At 42.6% G+C, this 25941-nt stretch overlaps 2 protein-coding genes across 3 annotated transcripts in view; both read left to right on the plus strand.

Annotated features, from left to right (window-relative positions):
- Positions 1 to 13388, plus strand: part of anos1b (anosmin 1b) — a 71964-nt gene extending 58576 nt beyond the window's left edge. Inside the window, exons 9-15 of one of the 2 annotated variants that reach the window (XM_086161773.1) lie at positions 2317 to 2455; positions 3677 to 3904; positions 5192 to 5286; positions 6704 to 6866; positions 7333 to 7565; positions 9798 to 9941; positions 12338 to 13388. In XM_086161773.1, the coding sequence (XP_086017899.1) occupies positions 2317 to 2455; positions 3677 to 3904; positions 5192 to 5286; positions 6704 to 6866; positions 7333 to 7565; positions 9798 to 9938 (999 nt within the window). In that variant the 3' untranslated portion in view covers positions 9939 to 9941; positions 12338 to 13388. The remainder of the gene's footprint in view (positions 1 to 2316; positions 2456 to 3676; positions 3905 to 5191; positions 5287 to 6703; positions 6867 to 7332; positions 7566 to 9797; positions 9942 to 12337) is intronic. The other variant, XM_086161774.1, reaches the window with a different exon arrangement.
- A 672-nt stretch (positions 13389 to 14060) lies between these two features.
- Positions 14061 to 24310, plus strand: senp5 (SUMO specific peptidase 5). Its single transcript, XM_086161883.1, has 10 exons — positions 14061 to 14157; positions 15863 to 17574; positions 19963 to 20071; positions 21031 to 21178; positions 21281 to 21328; positions 21416 to 21493; positions 21667 to 21804; positions 21903 to 21986; positions 22126 to 22176; positions 22505 to 24310. Exons 2-10 carry the CDS (start codon positions 16107 to 16109, stop codon positions 22613 to 22615), a joined length of 2235 nt encoding a protein of 744 aa, XP_086018009.1. The 5' UTR covers positions 14061 to 14157; positions 15863 to 16106; the 3' UTR covers positions 22616 to 24310.
- The last annotated feature ends 1631 nt before the right edge of the window (positions 24311 to 25941 follow it).

Raw genomic sequence — 25941 nt, forward strand, 5'->3', positions numbered from 1 at the left:
CAAGCATTTTCATGATTGCATTGATTATAAACCCAGTTGTGCTCATGGCGCTACGCTGCCTGCAGGATCCCCGAGAAAGGAGGGGGGGATAAGCAGAAGTGCCTCAAACAACAAAATCTCTCGATGAATCAGTAGTTATAAATATCCACCGCTTGCTTGTATATTACATTCTATGTAATATCTACTGACATGAACCAAAATAAAAAAGGATCCAGGCCTTTTTCATCATACATGCACGCACAAATACATGCAGCCATATGGTTTGTCGATCAGGCATGCCGTGGAAAAACTTTGGTGACTCAAAAACTGCTCTTAAGTTGTTATTCTTTTACGTCCCTTCCTGTCGCAGGAGCACACACACACACACACACACACACACACATACATACAGAATGGCACATAGGCTTGTTATCCCCTGAGCATCTCTTTGTTGTGACTAACAAAGACGCAGGTCGACGCAGGGATGGAGGCTTGACTGACTAATGAGCGTTATATATAGAAAATTACAAACATTCACTCATTCATGCACATGGTCTCTAGAGATATGCAACTATTAGCTCTCTCATTCCCAATTTTTTTAGAGGCATACAACCATTCACCCTCTCATTCATATGTCATATAGATATATACAACCATTCACTTATTCATTCACATCCTCTGGAAATATGCAACCATTCACCTTCTCATTCACATGTCACACTGAGATGAATAGTATTCAATCCCTCATTCACATGGCATGTAGACACATACAATCATTCACTCATTCAATCTACATGTTATATAAATATATACATTTACTCATTCATTCACATCCTCTAGAGACATGCAACCGTTCACCCTCTCATCCACATGTCACAATTGAGAAAATAACATTCGCTCCCTCATTCACTCATCATGTAGAGACATGCAACTATTAGATCTCTCATTCACACATCATTTAGAGGCATACCCTCTCATTCATACGTCATATAGATATATGCAACCAGTCACTCATTTGCACGTCATATACAGAGATGCCGCTATTCACTCATTCATCCATACATCATATAGATATATACAACCATTCACTGATTCATTCTCATCCTCTAGAGACATGTAACTATTTGCTCTCTCAGTCACACATCATTAAGAGGCACACCCTCTCATTCACACATCATGTAGAGAAATGAAACAATTCATTCATTCGGACGTCCTTTAGAAACATGCAACCATTCAACCCCTGTCACATATGACAAATACATTCATGCATGCACACATGCGGCCATATGGTTTGTCTATCTGGCTTGCCGTGGAAAAACTTTGGTGATCAAGAAACTGCCTTTAAGTTGTTTTTCTTTTACATCCCTTCCTGTCGCGGGAGTACACACATCACATTACATTACATTACAGTCATTTGGCAGACACTTTTATCCAAAGCGACTTACAAAAAGTACAATTCAGTCACATACACACACATGCACTCACACGCACAGAACCGCACGTGGGGCTGTTATCATCTAAGCATCTCTTTGTTGTGACTAGTCCAGTTCGGTGCAGACATGGAGACTTGACTGACTAATGAGCTGTCAGTCAAAGGGTAGGCTAATGCAATGCAGGTCCAGGCTGTCAATCACAGGGAGGCGGAGGGGCGCACACATCTCATTACGCTGATGATTAGCAGAGTTCTGATGACAGGGAACGTTATTGGCAGGGACTTCGGGGGCCACTGTTTTTCTTGCCTTGTGCCTGCTTCCTATGAACAGTTAATAGTACAGTGCGGCTGCTATAGGACCCCAGCACTGATTGCATTTGCATCAGCAAACTGGCCAAAGAATCTCCTGCACAACAGATGAATTTAGGATCTGGTTTCATCAGCAATATTCAGAGGTTTCATTAAAAAAAGGCCATTGAGAGGGGGTTTTACGGGTTTAAAAGCCAATCAAATGAGGTCAGGAAGAGGCCGGTTTTCAATAAGACGTAAAAGCCATATCAGGTTTTCCTGGAAATTAACATTTGAAATCCAATGACTGGACTGATCAACCCAACAAGAACAGGGAACAATAAAGATAAAAGTATTCCTGTTAGTCGAGGGATTGTTTTTTCACCCCAAGTCCAATACTCTGCCTTTTATTCCATACAGTTGTATCTTTATTTTTCACCATGTTTTTATGATAGATGATGTGTAATTAATTTTTACTCCTGCCAGGGTAAGAGATGCAGAAATGCAATGACAATTACTTTGTGGATGGTGACGTTTTAGCGTTTAGACAACAAGATCCAGTTATAGACATGTTCATAACATGTTATTTTTGTCTTGTTTTGCTGTTGTGCACTTAGGCACAGTGCGAGCTGTGGATTCAGGGTCTGCTGCCAGCCACTACCTACTCCCTGTCTGTCCAGACTGTAGCCTACTGGGGTCAGAAGAGACTGAAGAGCCCGAGGTCTCAGATCGTCCTCATCACAATCACCCATAAAGGTAATGGCAGGTGTGCACAAAGAAGTTTTGCATACGACCCGTGGGCCGCAGTCGGCCTGCAAGGAGGTTCGATAAGGCCCACGGGATAATTTGAAAGTGAAAAAATGCATAAAAGACAAGAATTTCATTTTTTAAATTGAGTGCAATTCAAGAATTTTCACCTAGGGGGCGCATTATTTTGGTCAGGGTAGAAGACAATCTGCATCACTGAGACGGACCAATCAATGCGCCGTCTGCTGCTTGTTATGACGTTGTTTCTACCCTGTTCTCTACCTCCCCGCTATTGTTTTTTTCTTTTTCTTTTCTTTGACATTAATAAGGATACAAAGCTGTGCAGAGGTGTACATATAACAATTTTATAGACAAATGATAATATTTATAGTATGTTATAGTTATAGCGGCGGAGAGTGGGGGGCGATGCGAAATGTTGTCTTTTTCCTGGGGGGGGCGTAACAGAAAATAAATAAGATGCACTGCCTTATTGATGAATAACTCTGAATTTATCACCCATTCGAGATTCAAGATTCGAAGTGTTTATTGTCATATGTACAGTGTGGAAATGTGTTTCCCTGTACAATTAAATTCTTACTTTGCTGTCCACAGTGCACAGTGCAAATGCAAAATGTTACAAATGCATTTTCATCTTTCTTGAAACCGCTTTTCCTCTGCATTAACTTTTCTCTTCCTGGACATTAAGGGATGATTTGCATTTCTGAATTCCACTTGTTGAAAAACGCATCGATGTGGATACACTGCAGTCTAATGTCGGTATGCCGTCAATTCGCGGGTAACATGACCAGCATGAATTATGGCAAATGTAGTTTATGGTCAATTCAAGCGTTTGACAATCAGATCTTTTAAGATGTTCTCCCGGGCCACATTTGGCCCGTAGGTCTTGAGATTAACACGTTTGGAAAGTGATAATGTTATTTTTCTTCCACACAACAGATGTATTTATAGTTGCTTGGTAAACCAGCTGCACCTCAGGTACCAACTACATACCAAACACGCTGTAGGCCTCAGCATGAAGCTGATACAGTCTAATGAGGGTCAGGGTGGTTGGATGAAGCAGATAAAACCATTAGAACACTCGTTCATTGCTGCTTTTATGACGTTCTAGGTGCTAATCAACGCATTGAAACCTGTTGCAGATTAGGAAAGGGTTTAATGTCAATCAGCTTTCTTGTCTCCTTCTTCTCCCCACATGCCTCTGCCAAGCAGAAGACTTCTCCAATGAGTTGCCCTTGTCGTCCTCTTCATCCTCCCTTCCCTCATCTCCGTCTCTTTCATCCACCTCCACGTCTTCGCTCCCCCTTTCCCCGTCCCTCCCTCACGCCGAGTCCCCCTTTAACCCTGTAGCCCCTGGTGACCTGCGTTTGGAGGCTGCAGTCCCTCATTACCATAATGATCAGCTGCAGGTCAAAGTCTTCTGGAGATGGATGAACCACGGTGAGTCCCCCCGACCCCTATAAGCGAAGGAGAAAATATAAAATGTTGGAGTTTAATGAAGTCTGTTTAAGCATATGGAGCGAAGCCATACATTCCGACTGAAATAATTTGAAATAGAACAGCGGCGGCGTTTCGTCAGATGGAAGCACATTGATCTGCATAGGCATCGCTTGCTGAAACACCACCATTAATCAGGAAATAACAGACTTTCGGCTGAAGAAGAAATCTTATTTACCTTTATATTAGTGGCTGGAGGCACGGCAGCAATCCCACCATTTAATTCTGCATTAGAAAAGTACTTTTGAAAAGACTACTTTTGTTAAGCGGTGTTATTGGATTTGGGATGCTGAACCCGACAGGGACACCTTTCAGGACGCTGAGCTTTATGAACAAACTGGGCTCCATAAGGGAGGAGAGGCGCTCCAGCTCCTGCTGCCACCAGAACAGGAATGATTTGATTTTTGCCTCTTTACTGCTTCCATCCATGCTACTTTTTAAAAATAGTATAATGGCTATTCATCTTCGCATTATCTGCACCGGTTACTTTGCAGTCTATCCCTGCTGTGGCTGAGAGGAAGTGTTCACGCTGGACCAGTCACAAGGCCACATAGAGAAATGTACAACCATTCACTCATTCATTCAAGTTATATAGAGAATTACGAACATTCACTCATTCATTCACACGTCCTACAACTAACTAGAGACATACAACTATTACCTCTCTCATTCCAACATTATTTAGAGACATACAGCCATTCACCCTCTCATTCTCACGTCAGATGAACGCATACATCCATTCACTCTTTCATTCACATCCTCTAGAAACATGCAACCATTTCAGTCTCATTCACACGTCACACTGAGACAAATAGCATTCACTCCCTCAATCATACGTCATGTAGAGACATGCAACCATTCATTCATTCACATATCATAGAGAGACATGAAACCATTCATCCTCTCATTCACACATCATAAAGAGAAACACAACCAGTATGCACAGGATGCTAGGCCCCCCTCCTACCGGTAACCTCTCAGCGAAGGATCAACCCCCTCCCCCCCACTGGAATAAGACTCCAGCACAAACCCTCTCCCATGTAGCCTTTGGACGTTGGACAGCAAGCAACCCAGCATTCAAAGAGATTTGCAGATATCAAGTCAACCTGAGATCACTTTTGGCTTTCACCAGAATGAGGGCATGCAAACATGATTTTGACATTTGCCTCAGTCTTGCACATACCCGCTTACGTATGTTGGACACCTCTCTTGTGCTTTGCTTCATTCCAGCCAGACAGCGACACCCTGTCCCATATGTCTTGCGGTGGCATCCACATTCTTGCAGCTCTAATGATACTGGTGCAGAGAGAACAACAACTGTGCAGGTATATCTGCACTGCTTGATTTCTTATATGATTCAGTGTGTTTTGAGTGTTTGTGTGTGTGTGTGTTTGTAAGAGGCAGATTCGGTTTCATCACCATAACACTGATTATTCTGGAATGCTCTCACAACTTTGTCTCCCTGCCATTGGACCCCCCTCCGCCCCTTCCAAATATCATATTCCCCATCGTTCCTGTGCTGGATTTTAGAAGCAGCCAAGCGTCTTTTATAAACAACAAGTTCAACAGGTCAAAACAGCGTTGGCTTGTGATGGGTGTGCGTCTGCCATATCTCAAGTCCAGCATTAAAACGCTGTTTAAACTGAGTTGCATGGAAACAAAAGGCTGAATAAATGGGCTAAAATGTCACACTGGGGCAACGTCTGGGGATGTTTTGGGTTTATATAGTTTGGGTTTATAATATATAGAATATATATGTTTGCATTTATATCTGTAAAGCCATATGGAGGGGAGCCTTAATTAACGTTATCCCTTCACTTTTTGACAGACACAAAGAACCAGCAGTTAGGGTTGAAGCCAAATATGTTTTTTAAAAACTTTGACTAAAATTACAAATAATCGAAAAATATCATATTTAAGGTGAAATGGAATGGAATTAGTTGCTTCTTCATGCGATTTATCCTGGGCAAAATGTATTAAAATTTTAAAGGCATCGGCCTGTTAATTTAGAAAAATATATAAATATTTATAAATATTTTTACTTTATCAATTTAAAAATATTTACTTATTTATTCAATCATTCTCTACCAGGACCAGTTAACGTTCGATCAAAGGACCCCATACATGGACATAAATTCACTCCCTCACACACACAGACACACACACACACACACACACACACATACACATATAATAAAAATATATCTTTGAACTCACATTCAAAAATTTGATTGCAGAAGCCTGAGGAAACCCTCGCAGATACATCAAAATTATCCCTCGTCCAGGTTTACAATATTTACTAAAAACAAAATGCTGAGAGCAGGCCCCAACACACAGAAGCAGCAAAGCAGCCCACGCAAACAACCCTGGCCCCCGGCCCCTCATCACTGCAGCTCCCAAGGTGACCCCTAGTCTTAAATGATCACAGACTCAGTGCTCTGATAAGTATCAATGTGCCATGTGCAATTTGTTGAGATCACGGAAAGTGATTTTTATCCATTGAGGTTCGGGCCTTTCAAACAATTACGCCATCCCTCCCTCAACGGCGCTGCCAGCCCGGGGTGGCGCCAAGCGCCTAGCTTTGAACCAGTGTTTATTTAAAGCTGAAATAACAAGATGATCATATTAGAGAGGCTCCCAAAGAAAAAGAGAGGTAATATGTATATTTTAAATAGCTTTGTCACAGGCTGCTCTGCAGCATCCCTGCAAACAGCTGTAAGTGACTGGATTTGGATTTTGCAGGGAACCCACCATACCGTCACAGACCTGCTGTTCGCCTGTAAGTATCGGATCGCCGTGGCTGTAAAGAGCAACCCCGGGTCAGAGGCAGTCGCCTGGGTAACAACCCCGACCTGCTCCTCCGTCAGAGTCCAAGGAGGCAAAGCCTTGCCCTGTAACACGGAAGGTGGGGGAATTTAGTCACACACACACACATACATATGTTTCAGCATAATTCTTTTTCCTGCTCCGTCTGACCAGGGAAAACATTTCAGTGTTGTCCTGTCATCAGATTCATAGGATCCCATACGACGCTAGTGCTGAAATTAAAATTGTCCAAAATCAGTCTTCACCAACGGCAACGTCCTGGGACTTTTCCCTCCACTTAAGTTCTACCCACTTAATATGCCCTCATCTGTGTTTTGATCCTTGCTGACCTTTAACATTGGCGTCTGCTGTGAATCATTAACCCATTGAATGCTTCTTTAAAAGCCATGTCGGGACGTGTCTTCAACCCCAAACACTAAACACGTGCACGTATAGACATCAGAAATATAAAAAATGAACTGGTCGTTTGTTATTATTATTCATTTTTCAAGCTGACTCATCGGATAGGCCATCTCGAGACGTTTTGTGCTCTTTCTTTGCCTTAGAGCGCCACCCACCTGGCAGAAAGGTGGTACTCCGTCCAGAGCGTCTGACCACAGATTTCCAGCGCATCAACGGCACCCTGCTGGCCGTCTTCCACTGGGGGATCTCCCGGCACGCACTGGACCCACCGCCCCTGGAGGGCTTCCAGTTCACCTGGACGCTGCAGTCTGAGGTGATGATGGGGACGGAGGGCCGGGACGACACGCTCATCTCTCAGACCCAGACAATCGCCCCGGTGAGGGACAATTCACAAGTCTACTTTTGGACCGTTAGAGCAGTATTTCTCACCCTTTTCTGACCCATGGCACATATTTTACATGCTTTTACACCACCAAATTAATGTCAAAAACATTTGTAATGAAAGAGAATGAAACTGTAGTCTTGAGCTATTACTTAACTGCTCTCGGGCAGAGCATTTCTTCTACGATGATTTTGCAGGCAGATAGATCATGTCTATTTGGATTTGGCAATGAGTTCAGCAACTTTGTTGCTAGCTTTCAGGGCTTTCTTGCTCATCTTAGTGGTTTTCTTCAATAATGATGCCTGTTTCTCAGTCCGCTTACGCCATTGCAATACCTGGGGGTGGGTTGACCCACGGGAAACATGCTTATTTTTGCTGTATTAGAATAAAGTGCAATTGCGCATCCACAGTAGGTGACAGTGGCACTCTCATTGTCAGTGTGCAGAGTATTAGCTCTATGGTGTAGGTTGTTTTTTTTTCGCACCAAGCATGCACACAGCACAGAGCAGGAGATAAGAATTGCAGTGAATAAACCCTCAAGAGACACAATGGAAAAATATTTAACAGGGTTGGTAAGAAAGGCGGTGGGAGACGGCGATTATGAGACAAACGAAAGTCGCCCGAAAGCTAAGATGAGGAAATATGTCGACGCGTATGGAGTGCTTGGATTCACTGTGACTACGGTGGGAGGCGAGGAAAGACTAGTTTGTTTAGTGTGAGCTGAGAGTTTCATTATCATGCTTCAAACCCGCTTCGAAAAGTTGCGCACTGCAAAAAGTAGCCATTAATCCTCACTTGCAGCCATAAATCCTGACTACCTCATTTCGATAAAACAAAACGAAAAAACGCCACAAATTGTTTGTTCATTTTTGTTTGTAGGTCACAGTGTTTTATACACTGTGCTCCTGAATTAATGTTGATCAATTTGAATGTATTACTATTTTTATTTATAGATTTTATTTTTCAGTATCAAGTGGTTCAGTCGATCAAAAAATGTTTATTGCTTAAATAAGGAATTATTTTTTTTTACATTTCAGGCAAATTGATGCACTTTTTATAATCTTTTCTGTCACGGACCAAAAAATTATGTCAGTAAAGTTATTCTTTGTTGCAAAGTGATCTATATTTATTTCTTTTTTTCTTTTCTTTAATGTTAATAAGGATACAGTGTTATGCAGAGTTGTAAATATAACAATTTTAGACAAATTATACCATTTATAGTTGTGGTTAAGAGTGGGGGGGCAAAATGCTTTCTTCTTCCTTCTCATATAATTGAGAAGCACTAGTTTATGCAGAAGAACAAAACAGACTGTGTTCTTATCTTGAAGTGATGAGTGTTTAGTTTGGAGATGGCATTTAAGTTTGCTTGGGACCAACTTTTCCCCGCACACAATGAAGAATGGAGTCAACTTGGTCGGTTCCCCAGTAAAAGCAAATCCAAACGCAATATAACTTTCATCGTATTGTCTTGAGATCACCTTTTTTACTTTTGTCTGACCACTACTCATACTTGAGCCTTCATTTGGGTCAGAATGTTCTCCTGATTGAGTACTTTTTCTTTTCAAATATTTATCAATGGCGTATCGTATCACTGCCGCTGTGTCATTCAAAGCATCACTTATTCGTCTGCTGTTTGAACAGCAGCAGGTAGATCGACACGTTCATCTAGCGCAGACCTGGGCATTTTACGGCCTGCAGGCCACATCGGGCCCATTTTGCTTTTTTATCCGGCCCACCAAACTACTTTCTTTCACTATTTTAATCAGTTTTTATCAATTTGAATTTAATAACTCCTTATTTTTCCCCCTTGTTTAATTTTGTATGGATGATTACATACAAAAGAGTGTCGGTACATTTATATGATTGATTTTAAAGTTTAAATAAAATGTAAAAAAATGTATAGATTTAAATTGTAATTTTAATTTTGTGTTCAATCAATAAGTTTCAGACCAATCAGGTGAAAGTGCAATTTTCTATAGCACACTATTGTCCCATGGGGCAGTGGTTGGGAAACACTGCGTTTGTGGATTAGCCATCATCAACACGGCTTCCCTCTGCTGCAGTTACACAAGTCACCACCCACGTATAAGTACAGAATCAGAGGTTGTACAATGAAATCGAACCTTTTTTACCTCTTCCATCGGAGGACTTGAACATAAACTGACAAATGTATGACCATTTTAAAGATCATAATGGACTGTGTGTGTGTTTCTTCTCCCGTCCCAGTCCCAGCGGTTGGTGACCATCCGCGGCCTGCAGGCCGACAGCTTTTACCAGGTGCAGCTCCAGGTGCTAGCACCAGGGGGTGGCAACGGTGCCGCCGTCTCAAAAACCATTCATACACCTGCAGCCGATGCCAAACTGTGATAGGTATCGTTAAGTTTTTGTTGAATATTCCACGTTTCAAATGTTATTTTTCTCAAATGTAGATTATTTGAATGTTAATGAATTTAATGTAATACTGCTGCACATATAGGAACAGATATCCAACTACACTGAGGAACCTCCATCGCCTGCGCTCCAGCCCAATAGATGAGATGAGATGAGAGATAAGATGAGATAAACTTTAATGATCCCATGCTTGGGAAATTGTTTAGCAGCAGCAGCAACAAGACATACAAGGATAAAACAGTGACAAGCCAGCTAAAGATACAATTAAATGAATAAAGTGCAGTGTAAAGTATAAGGTATAAAATAGTATAGGTATAGCATAAGTAGTATGAGTAGAATTATAAAATATAATCTATAATACACACATATATATATATGTATGTGTGTGTGTGTGTGTGTGTTTGTGTATATATATATATATATATATATATATATATATATATACATATACACATACATATATATGTGTATATGTATATATATTTATATTTAAATAATAAACTAATGTCTTGTCTTTATATTCTAAATTGTCAATACATTTCATGTAGCTATATATATACCTAAAAAATATATATATATACCCATTTTGAATATATATATGTTTGAAACCACTTTTAATTCAGATTATATAATAAATTATATAATACATTATATAATGTACTACAATATTATAATATTATAATATAATATTATATGATATTATAGAATAAATTCTATCAATGCATACATACATCATCCCATAGCCCTATACAATAAATCAGTTGCTGCGCCACTTTGCCACTTTGGTCATTATTTATTCCTTTATATTGGTTATTGGTAAATAGGGAGAGACATATATATATATATATATATATATATATATATATATATATAGATTATGCTTTTTAGATTAGATTAGATTAGAAGCAGGTGGAGCTTCCAGATGATTGGACAACAACAGCTAGTGTTATCAGGGAGACAGGTAGAAGAGTACTTGGTGTGTCATCTGGAAGGAAAGTAGATAAGGAGACTTGGTGGTGGAATGAGGAAGTGCAGGAGTGTATACAGAGAAAGAGGTTAGCGAAGAAGAAGTGGGATACTGAGAGGACTGAAGAGAACAGACAGGAGTTCAGGGAGATGCGGCGAAAGGTAAAGATAGAGGTAGCAAAGACAAAACAAAGGGCTTATGATGACTTGTATGCTCGGTTGGATAGTAAGAAGGGTGAGAATGATCTATACAGGTTGGCGAAACAGAGAGATAAAGATGGAAAGGATGTAAAACAGGTCCGGGTGATTAAGGACAGAGAGGGGAATGTATTGACAGATGCCATTCCACAGGGAGTGGAGATCAAGAAGCAGGAGGATTTCAGGTACTTAGGGTCAACAGTCCAGAGCAACGGAGAGTGCGGAAAAGAGGTGAAGAGACGGGTCCAAGCAGGTTGGAATGGGTGGAGAAAAGTGTCAGGGGTACCATGTGATAGAAGACTTTCAGCCAGAATAAAAGGAAAGGTGTCCAAGACAGTGGTGAGACCAGCGATGATGTTTGGACTAGAAACTGTTACAATGACCAAAAGACAGCAGGCAGAACTAGAGGTTGCAGAGATGAAGATGTTGAGGTTCTCTTCGGGAGTGATCAGGATGGATAGGATTAGGAATGAGTCTATCAGAGGGACGGCACATGTTCGATGTTTTGGAGAGAAGGTCAGAGAAGCCAGACTGAGATGGTTCAGTCATGTACAGAGAAGAGATAGTGAATATATTGGTAGACGGATGCTGGAATTGGAGCTGCCAGACAAGAGGTCTCGAGGAAGACCAAAGAGAAGATTTATGGACGTAGTGAGAGGATATGAAGGTAGTTGGTGTGAGAGAGGAAGATACAGAGAATAGGGTTAGACTCGCTGTAAAGTTGACTCGCTGTGGTGACCCCTGACGGGAAAAGCCGAAAGAAAAAGAAGAAGATTTAGATTATGCTTGATACTTTTACACTTCAGAGTTTATTTATTTTTTACTCGTATTTTTAGCTTGTCACCGCCTTGTCCTTGTACATCTTGCTTCTGCTACGAAATAATTTCCCAATCATGGGATCATAAAAGTACATCTCATCTCATCATATATACATAATATTAATCTGGAATCACAGACTTTCAATCTCAAAATGTGTGACCAACCAAATTCATTTGAAAATTATTTCATCATCTCATGAGGTGAGATAAGATAAGATGAGATGAGACAAGGAAGTGACAATGTAAAAATACAATTAAAAAATAAATAAAAATAAATGAACAAACATATTAATTCATTAAATAAATAAACTCTGAAATGTAAAAGTATAAAGTATAAGTAAAAGTATAAATTATAAGTAAAAATTACTTGTTCCTCTGACTGGCCTTTTCCAGGTCCTGGCCCCTCAGACACCATCTGCTGCACCGCCGTTGCATTCATCGACACATCGTCCCATTGAGCCAAAGCTATGAAAGTGCCCGGCCCGCTCTTTGAAATACAACTGCACAAGGTCCGTTGGGTTGTCCGGGAAATTGTGACCACTTTTTTCACCTCTGGGGCAGGAAAATCAATTGCCAAGTGGATTTTATTGCTTTCAAATCTTAATGTCTCTTAAAGTAACTGAATAAACAATGAGAATGGAATGAGCAAGTCCCTATTTGTTCTTTTTTTCTAAGCATAGATATCCTAGTACCCAATTGTGCATGTTTGCCAGATTTTTTTTAACCAAAGTAACCTTGGGAAAAATAAAAATAGAATAGCCTTTTTTGCTAATGTGTGAGAGCAGTGAAGCTCTGCTGCAGGGGGACCTTTTGCTGGGCTGCACCTGCGTAGTGCCAATGGAAGATTGGAAAAATAAGGTCCTTTTTAACCACTGGAACAAACTGCAGGAGTTCAAGATGTATTTTTTGTTTTATTATGCAAGTAGAGAATGACAGCACTGACCTTGTGTACAAATAGAAATGTTCAGCAATAGACTGAGCATTTGTGTTTATTTCAGTATATTATCTGCTGCACTCAGTTTGGAAAGTGGGTCTATTGCTGAAGTAGATGCTTTTGTGTTTTATTTTTCGGTGTTTAGAAAAATCCTCTGAAAGATCTCAACCTGTGCCAACATATATTATACAAAAAACATGAGAATTATTCACACAGCTAATATAAACTAGATGCAGATTCTATGGATTGGAAAAACACTTGAGATTCACCTTTATGTACCTGTATTGTATGTTTTTTTGTTTGTTTTTTTTAACTCTTGACCTTTTATTGTTGTAAATTTTGTACTCAAATGTTTTACTTAACTGTTTATTTATTTATTGTTTTTTTCCCCTTCTTTTTTGTAATTAAATGTTATCAAAATAAAATGTGTGTTGTGTCAGTCGTGTCTCGGGTGGTGAGAAGTCATATATTTATAATGATCACATCTTTGAATATGGAGTTTTTTTGTACTTATTTATTAATTTTTCCAGAAAACGACTTGACTGTTTGGAAGTTTAAAAATGCCGAGGTGGATCATAATTATTTTGAGTCCTAATAGTAAGCTGCACGAAATTTAAAAACAATTTTAAAAGCGGAATTTTGACCTTTTGGAGAATTACACAGAAAGAGAGTTAAGCATGAATAGATTACAAATATACTGCTCAAAAAAATAAAGGGAACACTTGAACAACACAATGTAACTCCAAGTCAATCACACTTCTGTGAAATCATAGTGTCCACTCAGGAAGCAACACAGATTCATTTTGACTTGTTTTAAGGACATTACATCAAAGTTGGATCAGCCTGGAGTGTGTTTTTACACTTTAATTTTGAGTGTGATTCCTAATCCAGACCTCCATTGGGTTAATACATTTGATTTCCATTGATCATTTCTGTGTGATTTTGTTGTCAGCACATTCAACTGTGAAAAGAGCAAAGTATTTCATAAGAATATGTCATTCATTTAGATCTGGGATGTGTTTTTTAAGTGTTCCCTTTATTTTTTTGAGCAGTGTAGTTACCTCGGGAGTCTCCAGAAGGCGCTGGATTTATGTAATCTCCGGCAAGCGCACACCTTCGGGAATCTCCGGAAGTCTCCGGAACACTTCGCGGAGGTTCGGAAGAAGCCGATGATTGAATTGACGATGACCGCGACGCCATGACGCCATCAATGAGCGCCGATAGTTTGGATTGTTTTTTTCAAATACTGGAGAGGCGAAACTCTTATTTCATTATCAAGGTAGTATACTTAAACGTTTCATCTCGCCTGTCTTTTAGGGCTTTGACGTTGCTACCTTAGTACGTTAAATACCAACTCGCAAGTTCCTCTTTGTCCTCTGGCGCCTCTAACTTCCAGCTTGAAATGGAGGAAATGTGCGTGCGTGTGTGTGTCCATGCATGTATGTATGTATGTATGTATGTATGTATGTATGTATGTATGTATGTATGTATGTATGTATATTTGTGTGTGTGTAGTCGCGGCATTGTGTTTTGGTTTTAGTTAGCTTGCTAACAGCTAGCTTTTGGGCAAACACTAGCTTAGCTGTTACTGTGAGTGTCATGCGCAAGTTAATTGATAATTTTGGTAACTATTAAATGCTGAGACCGTTAAATGACATAACCTGTGCAAACGATTGGGTTAACTTAGCATACGCGCCTTTGCATTCCTCTTCACGATTTCGTGCTAACTTCCTAATTTCAAGTCAGTAAAAAATCCTTCAATGCAGTGGGCCAGTATAAATATTGCTGTGCTATTGTTGAGTCGGAGACGTTTGCTACATTTCACAACTGCAACAAGGTGTGATTTCAGGTGAGATCCAGTTATGCATCATTCCGGTCGCTGCAATCTAAATGACAGTCATTTTAAATTTGAACTACCTGTTGGCAATGGAGTGAATGAGCAATTAATTTTAAGCAACGACATGATAACCTCTCTTGATCGAAAATGTGTTGTGAATTTGTTGAGATCGTCCAGTCATGTAGGAGGTAATCACTCACGGACAAATGTTGTCCATAAATGTTGTATGAGCGATGCATTACTCTGGAGGTTATTTGACTATGACTCATAATTAATTTAAGTAGCAATTTTAGCGTTATGTCGTTCATTGTAATGATCAGAAATTTTTGGGACATATTTCTCAGATAGTGTGGAAAACTATCAGTTGTTGTCTGCTGCTAGTTTTCCTTTTTTTGCACAAGAGTGTATGCAGCCTCAGGGCGACATGGGCTGGTGTCCCAAGCCCAGATAAATGCAGAGGGTTGCGTCAGGAAGAGCATCTGGCGTAAAACTTTTGCCAAAACCAAACATGCAAATCCATCATAATAACCAGATCAAACCGGATCGATCAAGGCCTGGGTTAACAATGACCGTCATTGGTACCGATGACCTACAGGTAACCAATGGAAACTTGGCTACTGTAGGTCACAGAAGGAAAGGAGGAAGGCATGTTTGGAAGCAGAGAGAGAAGAGGAAAGGCAAGAGTCTGGGACTGAGAATTGGAACTTGGAATATTGAGACAGGACAAGGTAGAGAGTTGGTCGACATGTTGCAGAGAAGAGGTGGATATACTGTGTGTCTAGGAGACCAAGTGGAAACATGGTAAACCTAGAGGCTTAGGAGCAGGCTTTAATTTGTACTATCATGGTACTGACAGGAAGAGAAATGGAGTAGGAGTTATCTTGAAGGAGTGATATGAAGGTAGTTGGTGTGAGAGAGGAGGATACAGAGAATAGGGTTAAATGGAGAAGGTTGATTCGCTATGGCAACCCCTGAAGGGAAAAGCCGAAAGGAGAAGAGTATATATTTTTTATTTTCTGTATTTTTCAAAACTTTTTGTGCTCCTGTTTTTTGCTTATAATACATATATAACCCATCTAACCTCTACTGCACTGTCCCCTTTCAGCTGCTCAAATTTAACATTTTCCTCATGTCCCTGTCTGAACAGGAGACCATCAAGATGTTGCTATTCAAGGAGAAGTCAGGCTACCATTGAAGAAATTGCTTTCAAGGTCCCTTCTGCTGACTGCAGTATCACCATTCAAAGGCAGCTTGCGGGAACAAGAAGGATAGATTGGAATCCAAGCAGGAAACCCAACGCTCCTCGGAAATTAAGAAGACTAACAAAGAACCAGGGACCGTAGTGTTTACAGGGAGTCGGGGATGGGGTTGAAGAGCCCAAGAAGGGCGTCATGGTTCACAGCGACTCTGCTTCCTCAATGAAAACAACACCATCACCATCAACATCACCTGATTTAACATCATCTCCCCTTCAAGGAGCACCATCTCTACTGCAGCCATCCACAGACTCTGCTGTTCAGGACCAATCACATATACCCACCAAACTCTGCCACACAGAGCTCACACCCAACTTAGATGCCACCCAGCCCACTGATTTGACTGTTACGGATGCCAACGCCTCTGTTGTCACGCCGGCAAAACCTCTGACAGCCAACTCATCTCCGACGTCAGACTGGTCCTCCTCCCACACGCCCTCTGCTCTCGGCGCTGTCAATGGCCGCACATCTGGCAGAAAGAGGACTCCTAAGGCATGTGACTGCTGCGGCCTTAACAGTCAAGGGCATAATGTCCGAACCCAGGGGAGGGGGAGGGGACGGGGGAGAAGCAGAGGCAGGTGGACTGGACGAGATCTCCAGGACACCTCGAGGAGGGAAGCAGGAGGCAAGTTGACACATATCACCACTTTTGATTTGACAGGCGAACAGTTAGAGGAGGCGGAGGATGGAGATGACACGCACGGGAAAGACCAAATGGCTGAGGCTGATACCCAGTCACCACTGTCTCCTGCAGCCCTGCCTTTCCATGTCTCCCAGATGGACAGCTCAATAAGGAACTGTGGTTTTCTGGAGAAAGGAGATGTCCAGGAGGATGAGAAAACCTTAATAGAAGTCTTGGGAGCCGCTGTCAGCGAGGAGGAAAGAGTCGGGAACACCTTGGATGTGGCGAGGCAGGTTTTGGAATTGACAGGAAGTAGAGGGAGAGAAGATAGAACGATGGAAGGTGAACCTCATGTTGCCACCGATCCTAGATCAGATGCCCTCACTGGATCGGCGTCGGCAGCAAGCGAGAACGCACAAGAGGAAATGGATCGTGACGAGCAGACCTGTTCCTGCTCAGATAAATCCGAGATCGGAAACAGTGAGACAATAGACCTGTCCGAAACCGAGCATGAATTGGAGGCAAAGGATGACATGGACCTGGTAGAGCCTGGGAATGGACTTCTCTCCATTTCCTGGAAGTGTACTTCTGCCTTTGGGCCCAACATGGCGCAGGCTCTTGACTCTGAGATGCAGGTGGACCAGACATTTGATAGAACGGACGACGCGTCCCTATCAGTAACGTATTTCAACGGAGATACTGTTACACCCATAGACACCGACCACAAATCCACACAAATGGAGGTGGAAACCTCTCACAAAGCCCTGGTTTCGCCGCCGAGCCGGGGTCCTATTGCGGTGTACGGCACGCAGCACTGCTGGGCATTGAGAGACCATGCATTGTACTGTCAGCTGGGAACCTGGGAGAAAGCGGCGGTGGAAGCGTTAAGCATGGAGCTCTCGAAGGACACGGATCTGCAAGAGGAGAATGGAGAGCTGCGAGCCAGTAGAAGCCGGGAGCAGCTTGTCGATATGGTACATGGTAAGATCCTCTGTCAAATTAACGAATGTGCAATACATCTAGTCGATCCGGAGTATAAATCTCACCAGTTAAACATGCATAATAAAGAACGAAAAAAACACATATAAGTCACACTTAGGTATAAGTCGCATTTTTGGGGTAAATTTATTTGATAAAATCCAGCACCAAGAATTGACATTTCACCTTGAAAGGCAATGTAAAATAAAAATGGAATAGAGAACAGGCTGAATAAGTATATCCTAGTATAGCCTGTATGACGCATAAACAATGAACTGAGAACGTGCCTGGTAGGCTATGTCCACGTAACATATCACGGTAAGAGTCATTCAAATAACTATAGCATATAGCACATGCTACAACCAAACAATCAGTGTCACTCTTAATCACTAAATCCAACGAAATCTTCTTCTTCGGTGTCACTTCTGAACAACTCAGCCAACTCCGAAGGTAGACAATGTGCCGCTTCCTCTTCTACCGGTACGTGGCTTACGTCGGAGTCATCGTTAGTTGCAGTTCCAATTATTCCAGCCTTTCTGAATCCCAACAGGATGGTGTCCTTGCCCTGATAGAGGGGCTTTTGCGTTGCATGAAGCGGTAACACCAAAGTCAAAGTCATTTATATTCATCTCCTTGGCAACTACCTGGGTGTGAAGGCGCAACTGTACTGTTGACAAGCCTCTCCCGGCAGCACGTTGTTCAACCACCCATGCGTGAACTCGTTCATCTAGCTGTGGCCACCTAGCTTTTAGCCTGCGATTGCCAGTCGCTTACAAGTTTCTCACTAACTTCAAAATTTCTTTCTGCTGCTCGTTTGCTATTTTCGGCTACATATTTAGCTATTTCCAGCTTGTAATCTGCAGAATATGATTTTTTTTGTTTCGGTGCTATTTTTGTTCAGCCCGTCTTATTTGTTTGTGTAAGTTACCTTGGATGTTGAAATGATCAATTTTCATAGGTACAGAAGTAGCAGGTAGCATCTTTTTTTCACAACGTACTTCTGCCATATTTTTGTTCAGCCCTTCTTATTTGTTTGTGTAAGTTACCGTGGATGTTGAAATGATCAATTTTCATAGGTACAGAAGTAGCAGGTAGCGTCTTTTTTTCACAACGTACTTCTGCCATACCCCGCCCCCGCTGAATTTTGATTGATTGATCGGTTGGCGTGCGTGTCAACTTATAATCCAAAAAATACGGTAATATTTTTTACATCTAAGCAAATGTATATATAACATTTTGGATTTGAATGACTAATAAATTCAGAGTTATTTAACATTAAGGAGTAGTTACGTTTATTTTACATTACATTTTGTTAATTTTATATTGGTACCCCTACATGTGGCCCATTATGCCGATGTGACCCGTGGTGATAATTAGTTTGACACCCCTGCTCTAGATGAACACATTCACACATTCTCCAAACTGTTAATCATGCAATCAGGGTTGTGGGGGTGCTAGAGCCGATCCTGGGCTGTCATTGGACCAGTTCCCAGTCAATCACAGGGCCACATATAGACACACACAACCGTTCACCCTGTTAGTCACACATCTGTGGACAGTTTTGTGTCTCCAGTGAACCTCCTGCATGCTTTTGGACTGCGGGAGGAACTGGGAGGAAACCGGAGGCTCCACAGAAAGGCCTCCTGTCGGAATCCAACCAGGAAGCTTCTTGCTGTGAGGCAGAAGTGCTAACCATTGCACCACCGTGCAACATATATGTGAATACAGGAGAATAAAAATAAGAATAATTAAGACTAATTGCTTTTTTTTAAATACATGTACAAGTCAAATTTGAATTAAATGAAAGTTCAGTAGTATAAAAATTGTCATAAGGTATAAAAATAGATATTATACAGGCATAGTTTGCATTTGCAATCTACATCGTTAAAAATATCTTAAATGTAAGGAGAATCACCTCCTGCATTTTTGCCCTTTAGGAATATTTTTGATCCTGATATTATTGATAATAACCAACTGTATTGATAATAATCAGCTGTGCCGTCTACGCTGACACAGTCCAAACCTCTGCAGTGGCCAATCGGGATGAACTGTCCTGTTTGGGCTCGCTCCTCTCCCGCGTAAGCTCAGACATCTCCTGCCTTGCTGGTGTTTTTTTTCACAAAAGAAGAAGACAAGAGCTGAAGTGATGCGTAAAGGACTCTGGCTCGAAACTCTCCAGAGAGCAGAGCGTAGAAGAGAGTTGGAGTGTCGTTCTGGTGATCTTGTATAAGCATTGCTGGTGACGTCTGGTTGCCTAATCATGAATCGTCCTAATCGTATGGTTAAAAGACAGACTGTGTCACAGATGATCTTGGCTCAGGGTCGAAGTCAGCGTTTAGACACAAACAAGTGATACCGTGATGTCGTGCCATGATCATCCCTCTGTTGCAGAGTTCCTGGAAGGTTTCTACATAAAATATGGCAGTTTCATCCCCCTTAGTGAGGCCGACGTCCTTGAGCACCTGATGAAGAAAGGCAACTACGATGACCTCAGCAACAAGTTAGAATCGCACGCACGCACGCACGCACGCACGCACGCACGCACACACACACACACACACACACACACACACACACACACACACACACACACACACACACACACACACTCACACACACACACACAGCTAGGGGAATACATCCACAGTGAAACCTCGACTTGGGAGTATAATTCTCTCCGTGGCCGAGCTTGTAACTCAAATTGCTGGTATATCAAATTACATTTTGCTGCTGAAATGAATCGAAACACTAATAATCCGTTCCAGACCCGCACTTTTGCCATGTGTTTTAAATGAGAAAAGTATAAATAACAAACAATTTCTTATGAATAATAATGTGTAATAAAAGAGAATGTAAAGAAATAAACTAGTTTTATGAAGTGTATTTACCTTGAAGATCAAGCAAAAATGCATTTTTCATTTGTTGCTCTTTGGCTAACTTAGTGGCTCCACTCTTAATGCTACAATGTGTTACTAAATGTAACTTTTCTACACTTGATGTCTAAACTTCATTTATCAAAAGAGTGCAGCTGCTCCTCTTTCTAAAACCATCAAACCATCCCCGACTAGCTTCAAATGACTCTTCTGATGTCTCGTTTGTGAACTTTCCCGCCGTCTGCCGCATCAAGTCCCTGTATATCCTGCCTTCTGAGAGACAATGCTCTTCTTCAACATATCTCACAGACAACAACTGCTCCATCTCTTCACGGACGAGTCCACAACACGTACACCTCGCTTGTGTTTTTTCCAGTCAGACTGTCTTTTAATGCCACGTCATGGTTTATATGTGAAATCTTGGTATTGCTAATTGAATTTCGTATGGTTTTTTGCTTTCTTTTTGAAAGAGTTGAAAATGGCAGCCAAGTAATGACAACAACAAAATGAAGCTACAGGAAATTAAGTGTGTATAATTGCAAAACCCTGTGACCAGGTTTAGCCAGCGAGGGTGTTTGGGTTGCAGGGGACTGAACATCCAGGGGGAGATGAGTCGGTACCGGGCGGGGCTGGCCTCTGCTCCTGTTGCCGGCTTCATGGTGATGTACAACAAACACACCTTGAGCCTGGAGGACCTCAGCACGCTGGAGGAACAGAATTGGCTCAATGACCAGGTGAGAAGAAACTAAGATGATCCACACTGTCTTCCTTTTTTGGGGGGGGATCTGCTGCAGAAGGAGGTCAGATTCAATTTGTGTTTCTCCCCCTCTGCTTAGATCATCAACATGTATGGAGAACTCATTATGGAAGCCACACAACACAAAGTAAGTTGTGAAATGCAAGGGGGAGGATGGCTGTGATTTTGGGGCGTGTTTCATTTATCGGCACCATCTGTCATCTTCCCCTCTTAGGTTCATTTTTTCAACAGCTTTTTCCACAAGCAGCTCGTTGCCAAGGGTTACGAGGGCGTGAAAAGATGGACAAAGAAGGTAAGTGGGAAAATCCACTTGTTGTCCCACTCTCTCTTTCTCGCTGTGCAAATCAGAAACTTCTGATTGGCTCACATGTCCAATTTGTGTTAAGTGTTCCAATCACTGATTGGTGTGGAAGGCACGTCGGCGAACAACCCCGTGTTTTAATCTCAACCTACAATTTCCTCCAGGTGGATTTGTTTTCCAAGTGGCTGCTGCTCATTCCCATCCACTTAGAGATCCATTGGTCTCTTGTCACTGTCACCATGGCAACCAAAACTATCAACTACTATGACAGCCAAGGAATCGTCTTCAGACACACCACGGATGTGGGTATCCAAACATTCCCAGTCCTGCTTGAAACCACATTTAGAATTTTTTTATTTTATCGGGACACATGTGTGTGCGTGTGTGTTTTCTTCATCAGAACATTATGAAGTACCTCCAGTCGGAAGCCCGAGAGAAGAAACAGACAGCTTTTCAGAAAGGTTGGAAGATCACGATCATCAAGGTAAAAAGGAGCTGTTCTGGATGTGTTGTTTTCACAAATGAACACACGGCAACATTAGGCATTGTAGTAAAATGTCGCCCTCGCGGGCCCGAGCGAAACTGTGTCTGCCTGGCTAACTGGGACTTTGTTGACTCCTAAGGGGATCCCCCAGCAGAAGAATGACAGCGACTGTGGCGTGTTCGTCCTGGAGGTGAGACACTTATTATTCTACATCTACACCCGGGGCCCCCCCGCTCCCATTTCATTTCCACAGTTATCTTACTATCTTGACTCTATGAGGTTTCAAATTTGGCGATTCGTGTTTCCGTTAAACTTGGAATGTCAATTGACAAAAAAATCAATTTTCAAATCCAAATTCAATTTTCATTTGCGCTTTTGGTGCTGGAAAAGCACCCCGCTCTTCTAAATGTGCCTTTAAAAACATTGCCGCGCAATGTCACTCATTCCAGTCCTTAGTGGCTGTGGCCTGCACAAAAAGTGAACCCCTGATGCCGTGTGTCTGTGTGTCTCCTCACCAGTACTGCCGCTGTCTGTCCGTGAAGCAGCCCCTGCTCTTCAGCCAGGAGGACATGCCCCGCATACGCAAAAGAATCTACAAGGAGCTGTGCGACCGGCGCCTGAATGACTGAATGGTGGAAAAAATAAAATAAAATCCAGCTTTCTTCCTTGCAGCTTGCCCGCATACATGGGGTCGAGTCCGACAACCACCTCCCTCACTGAACGTCTGTCGAATAAGCTAACACACAACCTGCCTATTTCACGGAAAGCAGTATAGGCCCACTCTCTTTGACCCTCTTCTTCTACTTTAGCAGCTTTTTTTTGTTTGTTTTTCCTTGCGTACTTCGGAATAACTACTGATGTGGCCCCCTACTGACACCCCTGTTGAGTTTTCATTAGACGCCCAGATTCCTCCCCGCCCTTAAACAGCCACTTTTAGAAGACACCATGGAGCTCTCACTGGGACCCGAGCGGCATCGGCCTGGACCAAGGCACCAGACCTCTCTCACGTGGAATTCCGGGACGCCATTTTAATATTAAAATTACATTTTAGGCAATTTCACGCCGGACTCCAGTGGCGGTGCAGTTGCTCAGCTATTTTTTAGCGTGTAACTTAAAAGATTTTTTTTTTTTTGGAAGTGATTCGGTGGACCAACTGTTCACTTTAAACTTGAAGGTTTCTTGGTTTGGCGACCCTGCAGGATTTTCACAGCAGCAACAGAGCTGCATTTACTGAACAGTTTGGAGGCTCGGCTGAATGTATTGATCATGTTTTCTTCCTTGCTGCCTCGCAGGACCATGACTAATGCATCGTGCAGGCTTGCGCGGCCATTGCTTGAAAACAGTGATAAAATTTCAGGAGGTAGTTTTTATTTAAAACATGAGTCAAGATTGAACCAAATCATGTTAGAATTCCATTTTTTTTCCACCTCCACCCACAGTGTTACCTGATCTATCAGGCTGGCCTCTGAACCAGCTTTTCTCCAGATTGTTTTTTCCTCCACAATATCCTTTCCGTCACTTGAGTCCATCTATTTGAATTGATTTTGTTCCTCATGCCTGTTATTAAACTCCATTCTACGCTGTAGGACAGGGGTGGGCAAACTACGGCCCGCGGGCCACATCCGGCCTGTTGGTCTTTTTAATCCGGCCCGCCAAATTTGGGTACAGAATTCATACTTGATGTGAATGATTGAATGATCAGATCAATGAATGTGGGAACTCAAACAGGAGATTATTTCACTTTTAGATGTACATGAAAACACTTGAGCTGAATGACACAGATTGGCTTGGTGATTTAGCCTTTACTGTGGACATATTGACACACATGAATGAGCTAGAGGTGAAGCTACAAGGAAAAACTGGTTTGTTCTTGAAATGCAAGCAAACGTCAGAGCCTTCAAAACCAAGCTGGTTTTATTTTCAAAGCAAATGTCAGATGAGTTTGATATGTACTGTTAACAAATGTGTTTTTTTTTTTTATGTGTATCGTATCTGGTGGTGACCCGGCCCGTCTGTCAAAATGAGCCAAAAAGTTTGCCCACCCCTCCTGTAGGACTAGCTGCTGATGTGCAAAACGTGGTTCTTAGTTTTAGAGGAGCGGTCCCTCTTAATACTGACTAGGTCGACTGCTCCTGTAGAAACAGACTCGGCGACTGAGCTGCCTCTTGATCAAAAAACAAGTGAACCTCAGCTGTTTTTGTTGGAATGTCTTTCCACCTTGGGTTTTCTTGTGCTTTCTCTTATGTATTTACAGACTGTATTGTACTTAACAGCCAACTACTGTACAAAGCTTGCTTTGGCTAAAAAAATGAAAAAAATCAGGCTTTATTGACTGTTTTTTCATTGTTATTACAAGGCCAATATTCCTGCAAAAAAAAAAAAATCATAGCATTTTGTCTTTGTGTGAAGTGCTTAAATCCATCATTTGGTAATGGCATGAAAAAAACAGATTTTCAATCACAACAATCTTAAATCCCCTCCGTGAGCTGCCACCTTACCATGGTGGAGGGGTTTGCATGTCCCAGTGATCCAGGGAGCTATGTTGTCAGGGGTTTTATGCTTCTGTAAGGGTCACCCAAGGCAAACAGGTCCCAGGTGAGGGACCGGACAAAGTGTGGCTCAGAAGACTTCCATGAATAAGAAAATCATCGGACACAGTTTTCCCTTGTCTTGACGTGGTCACCGGGGCCCCCGCTGGAGCCAGGCCAAGGGCCGGGTCTGGGTGGCGAGCCCCTGGTGGCCAGATCTTTACCCATGGGGCTTGGCCGGGCACAGCCCGAAGGAACAACATGGGTCCCTCTTCCCCTTGGCTCATCACCCACAGGAAGGGCCAAGGGGTTTGGGTGCAGTGTGAACTGGGCAAAAGCAGGAGCAGGGGACCTTGGCATTCTCCTCCTTGGCCATAGAAGCTTGCTCTTTGGACATGGAATATCACCTCTCTGGCTGGGAAGGAGCCCGAGCTGGTGTGCAGGCTCAGAGATTCCAACTAGATATAGTCAAACTCATCTCGACGCACAGTGTGGGGTCTGGCACCAGGCCTCTTGAGAAGGTCTTGACTCTTATTCTGAAGTTGCCCCCAGTGAGAGGCACCTGTAGGTGTGGCCATATTGATTGCCCCCTATCTTAGCGCCTGCACATTAGACCCAGTGTGCGGGAATGTAGCTTTCCTCGGCCTTCAGGTGGGGGGATGGGTCCTGACTTGTTTGTGGCAATGTATGCACCCAACAACAGTTCAGTTTACCCACCCTTCTTGGTGTCCCTAAAGGGGCTGGAAAAGAGCACTCCTACCGGGGACTCCCTCGTCATACTGGGAGACTTCAACACTGCTCAGGCAATGACAGTGCGACTTGGAAGGCTGTGATTGGGAGAATGTCCCCCCAATCTGAACCCGAGTGGTGTTTCGTTATTGGACTTCCGTGCTCGTCCACAACGAACACCATTTTCAGGCATAAAGGTGTCCACATGTGCATTTGGCACCAACAAACCTTAGGCCACAGCTCTTCGATTGACTTTGCGGTCTTTTCGTTGAACTTGTGGCCACATGTCTTGGACACTCGGGTGAAAGGATAGGTCAATTGATCACCACCTGGTGGTTAGCTGGCTCTGATGGTGTGGGGGGGTGGCGGTCAGACCTCCAGACCCAGGTGTAATGTGAGGGTTCCCTGAGAGTCCCCTGTCAAAAGGAGTTTCAACCTCAGGCAGAGCTACAACCACATCCCAAGGGAGGCGGGGGACATTGAGTCCGAATGGGCCTTGTTCTATAATTCTATTGTTGAGGTGGTAGACTGGAGCTGTGGTTGTAAGGCGGTTGGCCCCTGTTGGTGGGGCAACCCTCGAACCTTGCTGGTTGAGTCCAGCTGTGAGGGATGGCATCAAACTGAAGGAGTTCTATCGGGCCTTTCTGGCCTGTGGAGCTCTGGAGGCAGCAGACAGGCACCGGCAGGCCAAGTGGCAT

Source organism: Fistularia commersonii, chromosome 16 (genome assembly GCF_037954325.1).
Source record: "Fistularia commersonii isolate RoL2024-O1a breed Wild chromosome 16, RoL_Fcom_v1.0, whole genome shotgun sequence".
Lineage (NCBI taxonomy): Eukaryota > Metazoa > Chordata > Actinopteri > Syngnathiformes > Fistulariidae > Fistularia > Fistularia commersonii.

Excerpts from the sequence above, each read along its gene's own strand:
- senp5 (XM_086161883.1), top strand. The coding sequence starts at position 16,107 with ATGGTTCACAGCGACTCTGCTTCCTCAATGAAAACAACACCATCACCA. Across the intron at positions 17,575-19,962 it reads GCTTGTCGATATGGTACATG|AGTTCCTGGAAGGTTTCTAC; the intron begins GTAAGATCCTCT and ends CCTCTGTTGCAG. Across the intron at positions 21,329-21,415 it reads TGGAAGCCACACAACACAAA|GTTCATTTTTTCAACAGCTT; the intron begins GTAAGTTGTGAA and ends TTCCCCTCTTAG.